At 40.9% G+C, this 21,051-nt stretch overlaps 1 protein-coding gene across 4 annotated transcripts in view; it reads right to left on the bottom strand.

Annotated features, from left to right (window-relative positions):
- The window catches only part of LOC123832363 (complement factor H-like), a 59,882-nt gene that overhangs the window by 1,690 nt on the left and 37,141 nt on the right, over positions 1-21,051 (bottom strand). For 3 of the 4 annotated variants that reach the window (XM_045860071.1, XM_045860074.1, XM_045860076.1), the window contains one exon: positions 16,293-16,496. In XM_045860071.1, coding sequence (XP_045716027.1) covers positions 16,300-16,496 — 197 coding nt within the window. In that variant the 3' untranslated portion in view covers positions 16,293-16,299. Of the gene's footprint in view, positions 1-8,529; positions 8,713-8,909; positions 9,087-16,292; positions 16,497-21,051 lie in introns of those variants that run through there. The other variant, XM_045860075.1, reaches the window with a different exon arrangement.

Raw genomic sequence — 21,051 nt, 5'->3', positions numbered from 1 at the left:
AGAGAACCTGCAAGTTATTGCATATTTGTATTATTTTTATTTTTCCAGTATTCCCACATCTTTTTTTAATAGTATTTTTGTATCCTTCTTCTTTTTGTATAGTCTGCTTTGCTAGGCTGGATATATTGTATGATCTGACAGCTTTCCCCTGATATCTCTTTCCATACTGTATTGCTAATCTACTGTCCTGTAACTCACCTGTGTCCCATTAGCACACTACTCGAGGTTCTGTACTCCCTATTCTTGTTACCTAGATCTCATAGATTCCATCATATGATTGTTGCCATAATATTATTGTAAATAACTGCTGTTCCATGCAATTGTAATTACTTCACAACACTCCTCCCCCACCCAGATTTTAGCCCATTTCAAAGTTTCCTGAACTCTATTACTGTAGTGGTTAACTCTATTCTCTCACACACTCCACCTATTTACTATCATTTACTTTCACCTTCCCTCAGAATCTGACCTCCCGCAACCTCCCTGCTTTATAGATCCAACTCACAATCCTTCCTTCCCCAACAAGAGTCTTATGTTCTTTCCATCCTTTCTAAAAATCAGCAGGCTGGGTGGAAGATCACGGTTAACACTATACATAGTCAAAGGATCTCCTATCTCTTCCCTACTTGCTACTACTGTAAATATCATAGAATTCTCTGTTCCTGTCTTAAATCATTTTGCCTTCCCCCTCCAAATGATGACAAAAATGAATAGGTAGATGTGGTGAACACCAGGATACTCACTGGAAGAGGAAACCCAACAACAAAGGAACCACTAACAGATAATAACAGAAGAAGGTGAAGGAGGGAGTAATAACCACACAAACCTCAATCCAGGACCTATCTGGAAATACAACTAAACAGTAGAGACAGTACCCAATACAAACAACTGAACAAGAGCAAGAGAGAATTCTTTAAACCTTATACACATGGAAGAACCAGCTTCAACATAACCTGCCCTCACCAGCACAACAAAATACAGGAGGTGGTGGACAGAGTGACCCTCATTTAACCAGCTGGTGGGAAGGAACCACCAAAGAAAGACTCAACAACAATCAAAACCCAAAGGCAAACACAAAGCCAACTTAAATGACAGCCCAAGACCAGTGAGCTTGGGACATCAAGGAAACTGCACCACGGAAACTCACTGCTATTCTAACACAGAAGTTCACACCACAAACCCAAGGAGCCAGAACAGATCAATTTAAGAAGCTGAGGCTAACAAGAAGAGTCTCACAAACAATGGGAAGATAAAGAAACAATCTCCAAATGAAAGGAAAGGAGGAAGCCTCAGAAAGAATGCTAAATGAAATAGAGACAATTCAACTATCAGATATTGAGTTCAAAGCAATGATTGTCAGGAAGCTCAATGAGCTCACAATGAGCTACCAGAAACTACAGGGAAGCTATAATGAACTCACTGAAAACTATGTCAGCATGAAAAAGGGAATAGAAATTCTCAACAAGGGCCAAGAGGAAATGAAGAATTTCTGAACTGAAGAACACAGTAGGAGGATTGAAAAGCAGGATCGATGGAGCAAAAGATCAGATCAGTGAGCTAAAGGACAAAGTACAAGAAAACACCCAGAAAGAGCAAGAAAAGGAAAAGAAGCTCAGAAAGAATGAAGAGGGATTAAGAGAAATGCAAGACAATATGAAACGTAATAATAATGTCTGTATAATAGGGATACCAGAAGGAGAAGAAGAAGACCAAGGGATAGAAAACCTATTTGAAAAAGTAATGATGGAAAACTTCCCTAATTTGATGAGAGAAAAAGTCACACAAATCCAGGAGACACAGAGAGTCCCAATCAAGAGGAACCCAAAGAGACCCACCTCAAGACACATTATAATTAAAATGGCAAAATTTCAAGACAAAGAGAAAATCTTAAAAGCAGCAAGGGAGAAACAGGAAGTAACATACAAGGGAGCCCCAATAAGGCTAATAGCTGACTTCTCAATAGAAACACTCCAAGCCAGAAGAGAATGGCAAGAAATATTCCAAGTAATGAGAACCAGAGGTCTGCAACCAAGGCTACTTTACCCAGCAAGGCTCTCAATCAAGATAGAAGGCCAAAAAAGAAGCTTCTCTGACAAAAGAAGTCTAAAAGAATACACCTCCACTAAACCAGCTCTGCAAGAGATGCTAAAGGGACTGCTTTAAGGAAAGAAAGGAAAAGAGAGAGTGAGAGAGGAACACACGTACATAAAAGGCAATGAATAAGTACCTATCAATAATAACCTTAAACATAAATGGATTAAATGCTCCAATCAAAAGACATAGAATAGCTGATTGGATAAGAAAACATGAACCACACATATGCTGCCTACAAGAGACCCACCTCAGGATAAAAGACCTGCACAGACTAAAAGTGAAGGGCTGGAAACAAGTTTTCCAAGCAAATGGACAGGAAAAAAAAAAGTCAGGGTAGCAATACTCATATCTGACAAAATAGACTTCCAAAAAAGGACCATAAAGAGAGACTCAGAAGGCCATTTCATAATACTCAAGGGAAGAATCCACCAAGAAGACATAAATATTGTAAATATATATGCACCCAACATAGGAGCACCCAAATACATAAAGAAAATCTTAGAGGACTTGAAGAAAGATATTGACAGCAACACAATTATTGTGGGGGATTTTAACACCCCACTATAAAAAATGGACAGATCTTCCAAACAAAATATCAGCAAAGATATTGTGGCATTGAACAATACCCTAGATTAAATGGGCTTTACTGATGTACACAGAACCCTCCATCCCAAAGAAGCTAAATACATATTCTTTTCAAATGTACATGGAACATTTTCAAAGATTGACCACATGATAGACACAAAACAAGCCTCAACAATTTCAAAAAAATTGAAATCATACCAAGCACTTTCTCGGATCACAAGGGACTAAAGCTAGAAACCAACCCCAAGGGAAAAAACCCCAAACACTCAAAATCATGGAGATTAAATAGAATGCTATTAAACAATGAATGAGTCAAGAATGATATTAAGGAAGAAATCAAAAGGTTTCTGGAAACAAATGAAAATGAACTCACAACAACCCAAAACATATGGGACACAGCCAAGGCAGTCCTGAGAGGGAAGGTCATAGCGATACAGGCCCACCTAAAAAAAGTTAGAAACATTCCAAACAAACAACCTAACCCTATGTCTACAAGAACTTGAGGAACAACACAAAGACAGCCCAGAGCAAGCAGAAGGAAGGAAATAACCAAGATCAGAGCAGAATTAAATGACATAGAGACTAAACGCACAATTCTAAGGATCAATGAATCCAAGAGCTGGTTCTTTGAAAAGATAAACAAAATCAACAAGCCTTTAAGAAGACTCATCAAGAAAAAAAGAGAGAAAACTCAAACAAACACAATAAAAAATGAAAGAGGAGAGATTACAACAGATACCTCAGAAATGCAAAGGATTGTAAGAAATTACTATGAAGAACTGTATGCCAAGAAATTTGAAAACCTAGATGAAATGGACAAATTTCTAGAAAAATATAATCGTTCAAAACTCAATGGAAAAGAAGCAGAAAGCCTGAACAAACCAATAACAGCAAAAGAAATGGAAGCAGTAATCAAAAACTACCAACACACAAAAGCCCTGGACCAGATGGTTTCACAGGAGAATTCTACAAAGCATTTAAGGAAGAACTAACCCCTATCCTTCACAGACTATTTCAAAAAATCCAAAAAGATGGAAGACTCCCAAACTCTTTTTATGAGGCCAACATCATCCTAATTCCAAAACCAGATAAAGACACAACAAAGAAAGAAAACTTCAGGCCAATAGCACTGATGAACATAGACGCTAAAATCCTCGACAAAAATACTGGCAAACCGAATCCAACAGTACATTAAAAAGATCATACACCATGACCAAGTGGGATTCATTCCAGGGATGCAAGGATGGTACAATATTCGCAAATCAGTAAATGTAATACATCACATAAACAAAAGCAAAGACAAAAACCACATGATCATATCAATAGATGCAGAAAAAGCATTTGATAAGGTGCAGTACCCATTTATGATAAAAACACTCAGCAAAGTGGGAATAGAGGGAGCATTCCTCAACATAATAAAGGTCATATATGAGAGACCTACAGCCAACATCATACTCAATGGGCAAAAATTAAAATCTTTTCCAGTAAGATCAGGAACAAGACAAGGCTGTTCACTTTCACCACTTCTATTCAATATAGTACTGGAAGTTTTAGCCACAGTGATCAGACAAGAAAAAGAAATAAAAGGCATCCAAATGAGAAAGGAGGAAATAAAACTCTCACTGTTTGCAGATGACATGAGAGTGTACATCGAAAATCCTATAGACTCCACCAAAAAACTGCTTGACCTAATAAATGAATTTGGCAAAACAGCGGGATACAAAGTCAATATCCCGAAATCAAAGGCATTTCTGTACACCAACAATGAAACAGCAGAAGCAGAAATAAAAAAAATCCCATTTGAAATAGCAAAAAGAAAAATAAAATACCTAAGAATAAACCTAACCAAAGAGGTAAAAGACCTGTATTCAGAAAACTACATAACACTGAAGAAAGAAATCAAGGAAGACACAAACAAATGGAAACATATACCGTGTTCATGGATTGGAAGAATTAATATCATCAAAATGTCCATACTACCCAAAGCAATTTACACATTCAATGCAATTCCTATTAAAGTACCAATGGCTTATTTCACAGACATAGAACAAACAATTCAAATTTTTATATGGAACCATAAACAACCTCGAATAGCTGCTGCAATTTTGAGAAAGAAGAGTAAAGTAGGAGGGCTCACAATACCTGACACTAAACTATACTACAAGGCCACTGTAATCAAAACAGCCTGGTACTGGCATAAAAACAGGCACATGGACCAATGGAACAGAACAGAGAGCCCAGAAATAAACCCAAGTCTCCACAGTCAATTAATATTTGACAAAGGAAGCAGCAACATAAAATGGAATAAAAATAGCCTCTTCAACAAAGGTGTTGGGAGAACTGGACAGCTACCTGCAAAAAAATGAAACTTGAGCACCAACTTACACCTTATACAAAAATAAATTCAAGGTGGATACAAGACTTAAATATAAACTGTGACACCATTAAAGTCCTAGAAGAGAACATAGGTAGGAAAATCTCAGATTATTTCACGCAGAAACTTTTTTACTGACATGTGTCCTAGAGCAAGGGACATAAAGGAAAGAATAAACAAACAGGACCTCATCAAAATAAAAAGCTTTTGCACAGGTAAAGAAAACAGTATCAAAATAAAAAGAGAATCAACTGTATGGGAAAACATATTTGCCAATGATACCTCAGACAAGGGTTTAATCTCCAAAATATAGAAAGAACTTACAAGACTGCACTCTAAGAAGACAAGGAATCCAATTAAAAAATGGGCAAAAAACTTGAACAGACACTTCTCCAAGGAGGACATCCAGAGGATCCAAAGACACATGAAACAATGTTCAATATTGCTAGCTATCAGAGAGATGCAAATTAAAACCACAATGAGATACCACTTCACACCAGTCAGAATGGCCATCATAAACAAAGCAACAAACAACAAGTGTTGGAGAGGTTGTGGAGAAAAGGGGACCCTAGTGCACTGCTGGTGGGACTGCAGACTTGTACAACCACTGTGGAAAGCAGTATGGAATTTCCTCAGAAAACTAAAAATGGATCTGCCTTTTGACCCTGCAATTCCACTGCTGAAACTATATCCTAAGAACACTAAACCCCAACCCAAAAGAACCTTTGCACCCCGATGTTCATAGCAGCACAATTTACAATAGCTAGGTGCTGGAAGCAACCTAGATGCCCATCAGTAAATGAGTGGATCAAAAAACTATGGTACATTTACACAATGGAATTCTATGCAGCAGAAAGAAAGAAGGAGCTCCTACCCTTTGCAACAGCTTGGATGGAACTGGAGAGCATTATGCTAAGTAAAATAAACCAGGCACTGAAAGACAAATACCATATGATCTCACCTTTGACAGGACCCTAAACAACAAAACAAAGAAACAAGCAAAATATAACCAAAGACTCTGAAATAGAGGACAGGCTGATAGTGACCAGAGGGGAGAGGGGAGGAAATTTCAGGGAAGAATGGGAAGGGTTTACAGGAACAAATTTAAAGGACACAGGGACAAAAACTAGGGCGGGGGGGAGGGTGGAAATGGGAGGGAGATGGGGAGGGATGGGTGGGTGGGCTGGAATGGGAGTAAAGGACAGAAAACTGTACTTGAACAATGATTAAAATAAAATTAAAAAAAAGAAAATCACAATCTTTCTAGTAAGGAATCTACCATTAAAATACACTTACATACACAAATGTACTTAAATCATCTTTACATCTGTCCATCCACCCAATGATTCACTACACCTTATCTATCTATCTATCTATCTATCTATCTATCTATCTATCTATCCATCTATCTATCTGTCATTTATCATCTTCTACTTTCTCAAGGTCAAGACAGGCTGCAGAGAGGCATAGATATACACATAGTGTGGATTTGAATTCCAACTTGTTTTGATCACATTTCTCTACCTTACTATATCCCTGTGTCCTCTGGTGTAAAATCAGTATATTTCCTCTTTTGAAATGTTTTGCGACATCAGAGTTTCTAGTTCATTACTACTGCAATGTGACTGCAAGCAGTATTTCATATGTTACAATATTGTTGTAGACCTTGTCTCTTTTCTGTAAACAAGCTGCTACTGCATTGTAGAAATTATTACATGTGAGTAATTTTAACTTTCTTCTGTTGAGTGTGCTGGGGAGGTGTTGGAGAATAAGATTATATAGCTTTCAGGGGTGCGATTCTCTGTCACATCATCTGGTGTCCACCATCCTAAGTCAAATCTTTTTCTGTCACCAGGTAGTTGAACCCCTTTCCCTTTGTACCCCCCCCTTGTCCTATCCCTCTAGAACCACTATACTGTTGTCTGTTCACTAGTTTCTGTTTGTTGTTGTTCTTGTTTGTTCATCCATTTCTTTTAGTTTTATGTCCCATGTATGAGTGAAACCGTGTGGTTCATGTACTTTTCTGTCTGACATTTCACTCACATGATATTCTCAATGTCCATCCAGGTTGTCACAAATGTCAGTGTTTCACCTTATAGCTGAGAGGTAGTCCATTGACACATGTACTGCATGTTTATCCAATCATATACCAAAGTTTGAACACACCGTGGCCTCCTCTGTCTCTTCTGTTCAGCCCAGTGTGTTGCATTCTAGTTCCACCATCACTGACATTGGTGAGGCCTTAGAAATAGCTCCAATTATGTTCCCCACACATCCCATTAACTCTTACATGATGAAGATTCATAAAAATTCACATCACTTGGGATATGCATAGGTTTTCAAAGTCTAATAAACATTCTCATGCATGTTAATAACCAAAAGTATGTACTATATGAGGTCTACAACCTCCAAACATCCATTCCAGGAATTTCCTTTCTGCTTTTCTATTGAACTTTTCTTTACTTTTACTGAGTTTTAGTCAGAGAGGGAGGGAGGAATAGAGGGGAGAGAGAAATTTCATCAGTGGCCCCCTGCACACATCTGGGGACATATATGACCTGACTGGGATACAACACTTGAAATTTCCAATCAGTGACTCAGAATACAGGCTGACTTCTCTGTCACAGAATTGCTTTTGTGTCCTCAGATGACGATTCCCATGTCAGTGGTTCCCATTGTCAGTGTTTGGAGAAGGGAATGTCTGTGCTGTGAATCACGTCTTAGACTTCATTCAAAGGTGAGATTGAGAATTTATCTTGGAATTTCAACACTTTTTTCCCCCATAAACTCTAGTTTGGAGCTATTTCTAGATGACTCTGATTTGTGGGTGTGCAGTTGATCTCCAGTGCTGCCACTTCCAGGGTCAGGAGCACCGATGTTGCTACAAATCCCATAGAAGGGGATACATACACAGGATTTCTGTTACATGTGGAATCTAATGAAGAAAATAAACTAAAAAAGTGGAGACAGACTCTTGGATACAGAGAAAAGACTGAGAGCTGTCAGAGGGGAGGTGGTTGGGGGCTGGGTAGACTCCTGGACATGGACCACTGTATGGTAATTTCCAGGGGGAAGAGGGGTGAGAGGAGGTAGAACAAGGTAAAAGGAGGATGAATGGTGATGGATGGAGGTTGACTCAAGGTGGTGAGCACAATGTAATCTACAGGTGATGTATCATAGTATTGTATACCTGAAACCTGTATAATTTTATTAATCAAGTCACCCCAGTAAAAACATTAAAAAAGGGAAACATCAGCATGTCTGAACCTTCCTGTTTTAATGAATCTTTGTCATTGTTTACTTAGGAATTTTCCCAACATCTGGCCTTACAAGTGAGTGTTAGAATGTCCAGCCTCCGGCAGGACAGCTGTCTGAGAACACAGTCTAGAGTACCCCTGCAGGAGTGCTAGACTATGTATGAGCACTGAAACATTCCTATAATTTTCTCAGGATTCAGAAGAATATAGAGAACTTACAGAGACATCTTGGAGGTTTGGACCACTTAGCATCACTGCAGGTTACATATTTAGGACCCTGAAGTTCAAAGTAGGCCAAGCATTGGTATTCAACTGTTGACCCTGGAGGGTAGGCTGCCAGTGGGATGGAGGTGATGTCTCCATTGCTAACAGCTGGAGGACGACCGCACTTTTCTGCAGATTCTAAAAAATAGCATTTTGAATGTTAGGATAAATTTGTAGTTTTATTGGAGGCTATGTAAATAAAGCTCTATAGAAACTCTGAAGTCCTGCACTGTAAGCCTGTGACTTAAAAGTGTGGTAGATAATTTCCCTCAAATGAACACTATGTTTAAACAGACTTTTCATGACAAGGGAAAGACCGGAATGAAAGAACTTACTGAAGCAGCTTGGCAAGTGTGACCAGCCGTCCTCCCCACACACCATGGTGCCTGAGGTGTGTCCATCTCTGGTTTCGTACCCATCCAGGCACTGGTAGTCCAGCGTGTCATTAGGCCTAAATGCTTTTCCAGTGATGATGGCTGTGGCATTCTCAAACAGTGGCATGTCACAATGTTCTAGAGGGAAGAAGAGTTGACAGTTGTATGTGTAAGGCCATACCATGGATAATGCAGCAAGGAGACCTTCTTCTGGGGGAAATCACCGTGACCCTGAGTGTGTGTGATTCCAGTGGAGTATGACTTGAACATGCTCTGACACCCAGCGTCACTCTGTGCAGGAGCACCTACCGCAGATCTCCCTGTGCATCGCTTTCCTGTCACTCAAAGCCTGTAAACATACAGTGGGAACATTTGGTCACTTCTGTTTTTTACCTGCATGTCACTGGCTGTTACTGAATTACCTTATCATAATGATATATTACCATTTTCAGGATGACGACATTTGTAATGTCAGAGGTAATGTACGTGTTTACATACTAGACTTATTGAGAGATACTAGGTTTGCGTATCTTAAAGTAAAACCGCAGAGGTCAGGTACACAGTCCATGTGTATACATAGTGCACCCTCTCGTCCTCATGATTGCTATAAGAGAAAATCAATCAAGATTGAGTATAACAATCCGTAGCAAAGGGTCCTGTTTTTCACTAAAGAGAGTCCATGACAAGCACAGAAATGGAAAACAATATTTTATAATGTAAGAATTAATATTATGCAAATCAGCCAGTTTGCCAGGTGACATTGAGATAATAAACTTTTGAGTTGTATTTGGTATTTTTCACTTAGGACACTGTTTGGGAGGCTTATCTAACTCGAATCTAATAACATGTATTAGTTATCATTGCCAATGTCATGCTGTGTGGAAAAGGAATGGATGGGAACTTTGGTATCAGTGGAATTTTGGATATGAAATTGTACAGGAATAACTGTTAAATTTAAGATGTGGTTGGTCCTAGAATGTCTGAGGGGGGAGAAAGGACCTGGGTCAGTGGTACTGAGGTTTGTCACACAGAGAGGTTTCCTCTGTCCTTCCCCGTGCCCTCATGGGAATAAGGAGAACCTCAGCACGTGTGAGACTGTGGGTGTCACAGAGGGTTAGTATGTTAAAACTCTGAGCAAAAGATCAAGTATAAGGGGTTGGTCACTTGGAAATACGAGGAAGGGGATGAGAAGAGTGTGCCAGGTGACAACACAGTACGTGTTGCCAGCACCCCCATCAAGCTCCCTAAGGAGTCCCTCCCCCATGGGCTTGCTGTGACAAGAGTCACATTGAATGAATGGAAAGAGATGGATGACACCCTTCCCCGATAGCAACCCCTCTACACACAGAAGTGTGTGTCAGCCCCCCGTGTTAAATGCTGTCACCCATATTTACCTATCTTTTCACCCCTCTGGTGTTGGTGCATTGTTACATACAGCAGTCCCCTCCACGACGTGCACATGCTGACAGAGAATGGGTGGGACCCCCTTATTCACTATGCAAACAGGCTAGGAGGGCTGTCACCTTGCCTTAGTGGATATCAGCATATCACCGCCCCCTTGTCTCTCTTGCACAGTGACCAGGTCTTGTTCCCACCTACTGTAGGTGTCTCTGGAGAAGGACCGACTGCCCTGCCTTCCCTGAGCTTGTGGCTGTGGAACTCAGACGTGGTCTCCATCAGAGAAGGAAAGGTTTCAGACTGAGAGGGGCACTAACCTCCCCTGGAGGTCAGCTGGAACTTTCCTTCCCCACCCCCCCATGTCTCTAGCCTCCTCCTTGCTGCCGAAAAACCAACCCAAAGTCCCGAGGCCACTGCACTTTGGTGACCATGGAATGGAGAACCACAAGTTGGTGAGAAGAGACTAGGGAGAAGCCTGGACCCAAAGAACACAGGGCCAACTTTGCTTTTGAACTTCTTCCCTGAGTAGCTTAATTTGGGGAAATAAGCCTCTGCAGTTAAAATCCCAGGGATTTGATCATTCTGTACATACTTTAAACAGATTCCTACTGAGTCTCCTCCCATGCCATCTAACATCAGATGGAGATCTTGTCACTCCCACAGATTCCTCCCACACATCCTCTCGTCCCCATTTCTACTCACGCCCCTGGAGTACCGTTGTCCCACTGCCTGGACTGTCCTATCAGGGACTGTGGTCCATTCCTGGGGAGCAGCCTCAGAGCAGCTTCCCATCAGTGCAGACGCGGCCCTTCCCCCACGGGAACCTCCCAGGGCTCTCCCTGCAGGTCTGTTCCTTTTCACTCAGGGCTTCCCGGTTGGACTTGAACCACTTTTCCTCCTCCCCGCTCTGTTTGTGCTGCACTGGCCATCAGCGGTCCTCAAATACACAGAATTCCTTCCTCGCTTAGTCATTTCACTTGAACATCATCTCTCTCTGCAAATTGTTTTATAGTACAATGTCCATAAAATTAATTTTCTATGTTTCAAACAACATCCATGGATCAACTTATGGATTCCTGCCAACTTAAAATGTGAAAGCCAGTCAAAACTGCCATGAGAGAGTCCAAATTTGTTACATCCTAGGACTAATACAGGTATATTATATGTAAAATGTTTGTGATATGTATATGACTTTGTGCAGTGTACTTATTTATAATCTCAACTTATTTTAAATTCCTTTTTAATGAACCAATTAGCATGCGTTCAATATAAATATTAAAGTGACTTTAATCTGTTTAACTTAACAACATTTAGTGATTTACATAAGGTATAGTCCTACTGTTGTTTAACTCAGTAAAGTAACATAATCTACTCCTGATCAAAAATTAAAAACTATTTAGACACAATTAGAGTGGAAACATGTTTATGTCTTCAAGACAAAGAAGACTTAATGCATTAGCTTAAGATTTGGTGTATAAAGCTTTCCCCAGAGATATGTCTGGGTGTCAGAAAGTCACAGATTGGTCCTCAGAGCGGTTTACTTACTGAGGCAAGAGAGAGATGACGACCAGCCGTTCTCTGTACATGTGAGCATGCTCTGGGGGCTTCCATGGCTGTAACCAGGGTTGCAGAGGAGTTGCACAGTTTCACCCTGTAAATATGTCTTTCCATTGCTTGCAGAATGTCCATGCTCCAAATTATTGACAACACATTTTCCTGAGAATGGGAAAATGATCATGAAACCAACCCATGAATTTGGTTATAGGAATACATTGACCAAAGAAATGTATCTTTAGGATATTTAAGTGAGAATAATTAGCATCCTCTAAGAAATAGTTTAAGGAAAACTAAAGCCTCTACCAACAGTGTTTTAAAAAGCAAAGTCAATATTAAATAGGATTTATCTGTAGTTTTCACAATTAGAATATGTATAAATGTCATATTCTCGTAGTGTCTATTTTCTGTCTCATGTTTTTAATGAAAAACCTCCAAAAAAACAAACAAGCTGCATGGGTCGTCCTGCTCTCAGAACTCAGCCCTCCACCTTATCTTGGTCATACAGCTCCATCGTTCTCCCTGGTGTGATTCCCCTCCTCTCCGAAGGGTCCCCACGGGCACAGGGAGGAAGAGGTTTACTCACGGACACACTGCACTTTAGGCGTCCATCCCTCTGGTGTGCAAGTGATGTAACCCCAGTAGGCTTTTGAAGGCGGCAAATAGTTGTCATCGCAGGAGTAGTAAAACCACTGTTTCAGAGGAGCGGGGAAGTATGATCTGTATGTGCTTTCTGCATAGAGGACTCCATGCTTTATGTCTGGAAATTCACATGGGTTAACTTGAAATAAAAACAAACAAAAACAGTATAAATCATGTTTTTCTGTAATAGAATCTACTGAGACATAAATGTTTTCCGTGATGAATTATGTTATTGACATAGTTGCACTCATTGCATTAGGGTTTGTAGGACAACAAAGGTTGTAAACTCAGATAATGTAAAGAACACTTGTTTCTGGTCATTTCACAACATGTGCACACTCGGACTCTGTCTGTTGTACACCTGAAACAACACAGTGCTGCCTGTCAGTTCTGTCTAGGTGAGCACACAGACATTCTCCTGGTGGTGGTCACGCTCACTGAGCTCTGTGTCACTGTGATGCCAGCATCCTCTCTAAGGGCATCACACTGTCACATTCATGTGGACATTTGTCCTGAACTGACACTGAGGCCATTGACCTCCTATTAGCATTATTTTGTTTTTCACTCATGGAGTGTCCAGCTGCAGCGTGGATGCCTCTACAGCGACCTGATATGTGAGCAAGAGGAACGTGAAGGTGGGGGCAGAAAGCTCCTGGAAAGAGGCCAAAGAAACCTCCCCAGAATAAATGCCCTGCTGTACTGAGTGGCACTTTGTGACATGTGATGGTGTCAGAAAATCAACTATATCTTCGACTCTCCTCCCTGAGAGAAGGAGCCCTCTGCCCCCACCTTTGAATGTGCGCTGGACTTAAGGACTGTCTTCTAAAGGTAGGAATGGCTCAGAAGACAATGTGTGAGCAAGTCATAGATCACATGGAAGTGTCCTCTTTGTGTCTCAGATCACTCACCCTGTGGACAGTTAGTGCCATTGAGGCCCCTACAGAGACGCCAGATATTAAGGCCCTGAGGCCCCTGCACCACCAGGGAGGTGCCCACTAGGAAGCAGGTCCCAGCTGCACCCAGCCTTCAGCCCACACTCTGGGCCAGTGTCCCAGTGCCGCCCAGAGAGTGACTGGGAAGTAGGGGGCTGGACCTCTCCCCAGGGCTGACCCTGTGACCCTGAATCAGGGGAGAGGGATTGTTCTCAGTCAGTATTCATGGGAAATGTTTACAAAGGAATAAATAACTAATATACTTTTTTTTAGACAATATGAGCCTTAGCCAATGTTTTAGTTTGGGTACTACAAATGTATCACTTACAGAAATAATTAGACATACATGCACATATTTAATGTTGAATAGCAAAACTTAAAAGTTTTTTAGTTATAATATATCACTCTACCCTTTTTATAATTGGCTGTTTTGAAAAACAGAGAATGTTATAAAATCCTCTGCTTTCCATTCTGTGTAGTCAATGATGGTGACTTTTTATGTCCCCATTTTTATGTTTAAGAGAAGTAATTTCAGAATTAGGAAGCAGATAATGATTTGAATGGAACTTACGGCTACATCTGGGAGGAGGTGCCCAGCCTCCTTCAGTGCACTTTGTTGTATTTCCGTGGGAGGAGGGATAAAGGCCATTGTCACAGCTGTAGGTGATTACATCTTCCAGTCTGTATTTGGTCCTGAGAGGTGCGTAGACACCATTGGCAATAGCTGGAGGGTCACAGGTTGTTTCTGAAAAGAGAAAGGACAGGTGGATAATGCAGAAATCACTGTCCAGGAAAAGAGTCAAGTCCATGAGAACAGAGCAAATGTCATGACTCCCCCAGACAATTTGGGATCATCTAGCTTTCCTGTCACCCATTTCCCAGTCAAATTTTCATGAGCATATTCACACAACTCTCTAATATCTGTGCAGAGGCTTTCAGCCTGTAGAACACAGAAGACAGAAAACTATTTATTTTATTTGCCCTGGAGATGAATATATGACAATCTTCCTACAAGATACTCTCTACTGTGAAGTCACAATACTCACTGTTCCAATGAGTAGGTTCATTAAACCCAGAGACACAAGCAAGTAGGAATGACAAGAAGTTGCAGGTGGGAGGGAGCTGAGTGTGCAGCTCTGTGTGCAGCTTACCTTGTCCATGAGCCCAGGAGACCCACAAGGTGACAATGACACTGACCAGGGACAGCAGCATGTTGGGCATCCCCGACGGTGTATCAACACAAATATCCCAGCCGTGCTCCGTGGGGTGTGAGTCTGCCTCGTGAGAGGTTGTTAGTGTGAGCCTGAATTTAAAGGCACTAGCAGGAAGCTGGTTTGTTGAGGTCACTTAGTGAAAATCAAAGTTCAGAGAGTTTTGCAAGATCTGTACATTTTTGTTAATGATTTCACAATCATTGCTTGACTACCTTTTCTCATTGTTCTTATGAAACTTTTCTTAGGAATATTGACACAGAGGCAAAAAAGGCGATATGAACCACAATGTTTTAAAATAAACAACCCTTGAAAAGGGCAAGTTTCTTTCTCCACCCAGAGACAGAGTGGAAATAACTTGAGTCCACATCCCTGTCACTGTCCCTTGTCCTGTATGTGTCCTCACCCAGCCTCAGTGTTTAGGGTCTGTGAGTACCAACCCATGTATCTGGACCTTCTCCAGCCTCTGTGCCTTCTTGTCCATAGAAAAGCACCGATTTTTTTGTGAACTTTTAATAGACCACATCACAGAGTGCAAGAGTTTCCGTGCATCCTGGGCATTGAGATGTTGGTAACTAATGTGCTTTGAGGTACCTTGTCATTTATAGTGCTTCACATTCAGAGGCTTACAATAGAAAAATGGGAGGTATGAAGTCTAGCCCTGAGAGGTAGTTTGACTAACATACTTGTGCTCAATTGTAATTTGAAGACTGATTTTAAGACAGTGCTTTCTATTTGATGGGGACTTAAATGTTTTTTAAGTGCTTTCACAATAAGCATCGAGAAAATAAAAATTCAGTTCCTATATTAACTTGGCATGAGTTATATTGTTCCGTGACTAGCTAGTATAAGATGTGCAGCTTTCATATAAGGTGTTGCTTGTGTCAAATAGACGAGCAACTGCCCGACACTGTGACACAGTTCCCACCACACACAGGGGAACAGGACGAAGGATGGATCTGTGTCACCCTCACAAACTCCTTCCCTGATCCAGGGACCCCCTGCTGATAGCAGCAAGGGGAGAGAGTGACAGGCCTGTTCTCACTCACTGCTTTACCATCTAACGTTTTCATTGTGTTAGCTCCCCCAGTAAATCCGAAGCTCACATGTGTTCAGTGTTAAACCTCCAATCCAAGATGCATAAAGCCACACTCTTATCCATACTGAGTTCAATAATCTGTAGGCAGTAGCCCTGGCTGGTGTGGGTCAGTGAATTCAGCACTGGCCTGTGAACCAAAGAGTCAGTGGTTTGATCCTCAGTCAGGCCACATGCCTGGGTTGTCCCCACTTTGGGGGTGTGTAAGAGGCAGCGCACTTCTGTGCTTCTGTCCTTCTTTTTCTCCCCTGCTTTCCCTCTATCTAAAATAAATAAAATAAAATCTTTTAAATAATGTCTATGCAAGTAGTCCTATCCCTGGAATGGTGAATAATGCTTTTCTCAGTAAAGTCTAAATGATGACATAGTTTATTTTATTACCTTTGTGAGAAGATTAGGTTGAAAGTTCAGACTACTGTATTGTACTGATTTCCCTGCAATAAGATAGAAAAGAGCAGGAAATGTCTGGATATTTTTAAGAAGTGATGAGCAAGAACAGGCAACAGGTGGAAGCTCCTTCATTCACATCTGGGCAACTGCACTGTCCCTTCCCGACACATGGCTTCAAGTGACTGCACTGAAGTCACTGCACTGTGTCCCAGTTTACACGTAAATTCTATGATATCCCTTGTTTTTGCGTAGTGTGTCTTGTCCTCTTTCCCTTTCAACCGTATGTTATTTTCATTCAGGGTTTCTTCAGATATGACACAGGGATCTGAAAGTAGACAAATAAATAAAAACAATGAATGACCTTTGCTTTTGTGGACTAAGAAAGCTCTCAGCTAATGACTAGTTGAGGACAACATGAGATGATGATGTAGTCTCAATGGCTAATATTTATTAACGTGGGCTAAGTGCTATCCTTGGCACTTCCTGTGGTATCCTCCAGCTCCTTCATGGGGCAGCTACTGCTAGTCACACACTAGGAAACTGAGGCAAGGGCAGTTCAGTCATACTGTCCAAGGTCACGGGGCATAGCAGGGGGCAGATGTGTGTGGACCCTGGCACCTGAGTCTGGAGCCTTGACCTCTGTCTCTGGTGTGCATGGCACCCACCCCTGTGAGCTCATGTCCAGGGGAGGTATGTGAACCTGCTCTACATGGTCATGGCTTTCACTCTCTGTTTCCTATTCAGCTGGCAGTGACTACAAATGCTCCAAGTTCATTCACACTCTGCTAAGTTCAATCAATGTCTATTTTTCTCTTATGCCCACAATGTGGAAAGAGAACTATAAAAAACCACAAACTTTCTAATAAACAATCATCTATTAAGATACACTTATATGTTCTATATATATATAAATAATCTTTATATCTGTACATCTATCTACCCACCCACCCAATAATCCACTATATTCTTTCTCTTTCTTTCTTTCTTTCTTTCTTTCTTTCTTTCTTTCTTTCTTTCTTTCTTTCTTTCTTTCTTTCTTTCTTTCTTTCTTTCTTTCTTTCTTTCTTTCTTTCTTTCTTTCTTTCTCTATCCATGAATCTGATCTTTTTCATTCTCTGTGGTCAGGACAGGCTGCAGAGAATCCTTACCTGCCAGCAGGAATCCTTACCAAATCTGCCAACTTAATATGAGAAAGCCAGTTATAACTTTATATTAGAGTCCTAATTCACAACATCATAGCACTAATGCATAAAATTATATGTGAAATGTTCGTGAACTGTGTGTGTGTATATATATGCACCAACGGGAAGTCAGCTTATTTTTAAAATATAAGGTATATTTTAATTTCTTTCAATGAATACATTTAGCATCATTTCAATGTAAACACTAAACTAACATGACTCTAACCTTTGTTTTATTTAACATCATTAGTGATATTCATGAAGTATAGTTCTGCTGTTACTTAATTCAATAAAATGACATAATCTATTGTTTTTTAATATGTTTAAAGTGCTTAGACACAATTAGAGTGGAATTGTATTTATGTCTTTAAGACAAATAAGCCTTGATACACTCAGCTTGAGATTTCATACATAAAACTTTCCACAGAGATAAGTCTTGCACACAGAAAGTCATAAACAGATTGTATCTCAGAGGAGCTTTCTTTCTGATGCATTTGTGAGGAGGGGACCAACCATCTCCATACACATCATTGTGGTTGGGAAGGCTTAATCAGGATGGCAGGTAACTCTCACAGACTGACCCTGTAAATATGTTTGTTCATCAGGTGGGGAATGTCCATGCTCCAAATAATTGAAAACACATTTTCCTAAGAATGATAAAATGATAATGAAAAACCCCACTGGTTGATCAAAATGATAAATTAAAAATTATCTTTATGATATATAAATTAGAATGCATAAGCATCCAAAAGTGACTCATAGAGTCAAGTAAAGCTGCCACTAAATGATTTTAAAAAGAAATTGACAGTGAATATAATTTATCTGTAGATCACAATTAGAATATATAAAAATGACATAGGTATTCTGTAGAGCCCATTTTTGTCTCTCATGTTTTCATGTTTTTGATGAAGAACATCCCACAAAACAAGGATTGGTCTTTCTGCTCATAGAACTCTCCCCTTAACCTATGTTTGTCATGCAGGCTTAATTGTCCTCACTTGTTTAGTTCCCCTCCTCTCCAAAGTGTCCCCATGGGCACAGGGAGGAAGAGGATTACTTACTGAGGCAGGGAACTTTAGGAGACCACCCTCTGGTGTGCAAGTGATCATAGCCCAGTTTAGTTGTGTGAGAGGAGTCACATAGTAATCCTCACAGGCATAGTAATACCATTGTCCCACAGGAGTGGGGAAATGTTTTCTGTATATGTCTTCCCTATAGAGGACTCCATGTTTTATTTCTGGAAATTCACAAAACTCAACTTGCAGTGGAGATAAACAAAAAAACCAGCATAAATTATGTTTTCCTCTAATAGAATCTACTGAGAGATAAATGGTTTCCCAGATGAATTATATTATTAACATAGTTGCACTCATTGCATTAGGGTTTGTAGGACAACAAAGGTTGTAAACTCAGATGATGTAAAGAACACTTGTTTCTGGTCATTTCACGACATGTGCACACTCGGACTCTGTCTGTTGTACACCTGAAACAACACAGTGCTGCCTGTCAGTTCTGTCTAGGTGAGCACACAGACACTCTCCTCGTGGTGGTCATGCTCACTGAGGTCTGTGTCACAGTGATGCCAGCATCCTCTCCAAGGGCATCACACTGTCACATTCATGTGGACATTTGTCCTGAACTGACACTGAGGCCATTGACCTCCCATTAGCATTATTTTGTTTTTCACTCATGGAGTGTCCAGCTGCAGCGTGGACGCCTCTTCAGGGAACTGATACGTGAGCAAGAGGAACGTGAAAATCAAGGCAGAAAGCTCTTGGAAAGAGGCCAAAGAAACCTCCCCAGAAATAAATGCCCTGCTGAACTGAGTGGCACTTTGTGACATGTGATGGTGTCAGAAAATCAACTATGTCTCCCACTCTCCTCCTTCAGAGAAGGAGCCCACTGCCCCACCTTTGAATGTGGGCTGGACCTAGGAACCATCTTCTAAAGGTAGGAATGGCTCAGAAGACAATGTGTGAGCAGGTCATAGATGACATGGAGGTGTCCTCTTTGTGTCTCAGATCACTCACCCTGGGGACATTAGTGCCTCTGAGGCTCCTACAGAGATGCCAGATATTAAGGCCCTGATGCCCCTGCACCACCAGGGAGGTGCCCACTTGGGAGCAGGTCCCAGCTGCACCCAGCCTTCAGCTCACACTCTGGGCCAGTGTCCCAGTGCTGCCCAGAGAGTGACCGGAAACTAGGAGGCTGGACCTCTCCCCAGGGCTGACCTTGTGACCCTGAGTCAGGAGAGGGTGGTTCTTCTCAGTCAGAATGTTATGGGGAAGTTTTTACAAAGAAATACATGACTAACATACTTGTTAGATAAGACTAGTCTTAGCCAAAGTTTTAGTTCTGATACTTGAAATAAATTATTTAGAGATATAAACACATGCACATATTTAACATTGAAGAGTACAAATTAAAAGAGTTTTCAATTACAATTGTAAGATTTCATCTTACTGAGATTCAGCCACTTTGAAAAGCAATGGATGAAATGAAATCCTCTGCTTCGCATTCTCAGCAAGTCAGGGAGGGAGACTTACTACATCCTTATCTTTACATTTAAGAAAAATAATTTCAGAATTAGGAAAACAGGTCATGATTTGAATGGAACTTACAGATGCATCTGGGAGAAGGTGCTCAGCCTTCATCAGTGCATCTTGTCTCATTCCTTCAGGAGGAGGGATAAAAGCCATTGTCACAGCAGTGCGTGATTACATCTTCCAGCCTGTATTTGGTCCTGAGAGGTGCGTACAGACCATTGGCAATAGCTGGAGGATCACAGGTTGTTTCTGAAAAGAGAAAGGACAGGTGGATAATGCAGAAATCACTGCCCGGGAAAAGAGTCAAGTCTGTAAGAGCAGAGCAAGTGTTATAAGACTCCTGAAGACAATTTGTGATCAACTAGCTTTTCTGTCACCCATTTTCCAGTCAAGTTTTCATGAGCATATTCCCATGACTCTCTAATATCTGTGGAGATGCATTCAGATTGTGGAACTGAAAGGACAGAAAGCTATTTTATTTTCACCTGAGATGAATATACATTAATCTTCCTACAAGATATTCTCTTTTGTGATGTCACAATACACACTATTGCTATGAGTCAATTCACTAAACCCAGATACACAAGCAAGTAGGAACCACAAGAAGTTTCAGGTTGGAGAAAGCTAAGCATGCAGCTCTGTGCCCAGCTTACCTTGTCCACGAGCCTGGGAGGCCCACAAGGTGACAATGACACTGATCAGGGACAGCAGCATGTTGGGCAACCCCAACAGTATATTAACACGAATATCCCAGCCGTGCTCCGTGGGGTTTGACTCTGCCTTGTGAGCCGTTGGTAGTGTGAGCCTGAATTTAAGGGCACTACCAGGATGCTTTGCAAAATCTGTAAATTTTTGTTAATGGTTTCACAATCATTTCTTGACTTTATTTTCTCATTGTTCTTGTGTAACTTTTCTTAGAAATAGTAACACACCTGATCCAACAGCGATATGGAACACTAATTAAGATTAAACAACTTTTGAATTGGGCGAGGTTCTTTCTCCAGCAATAGGTGGAGTGTGAATAAGTCCGAGTCCATGTCCCAATAACTGTCCCTTGTCCTGTATGTGTCCTCACCCAGCCTCAGTCCTTAGGGTCTGTGAGCGACAATCCGTGTATCTGGACACCCAGTTCTGGCCTCTGTACCTTGTCATC

Source organism: Phyllostomus hastatus, unplaced genomic scaffold, assembly GCF_019186645.2.
Source record: "Phyllostomus hastatus isolate PE091 unplaced genomic scaffold, TTU_PhHast_1.1 phas_contig_148, whole genome shotgun sequence".
Taxonomy (NCBI): Eukaryota; Metazoa; Chordata; class Mammalia; order Chiroptera; family Phyllostomidae; genus Phyllostomus; species Phyllostomus hastatus.
Note: the sequence above shows the minus strand (reverse complement) of the source record. Positions and strands in the feature narration are given on the sequence as shown.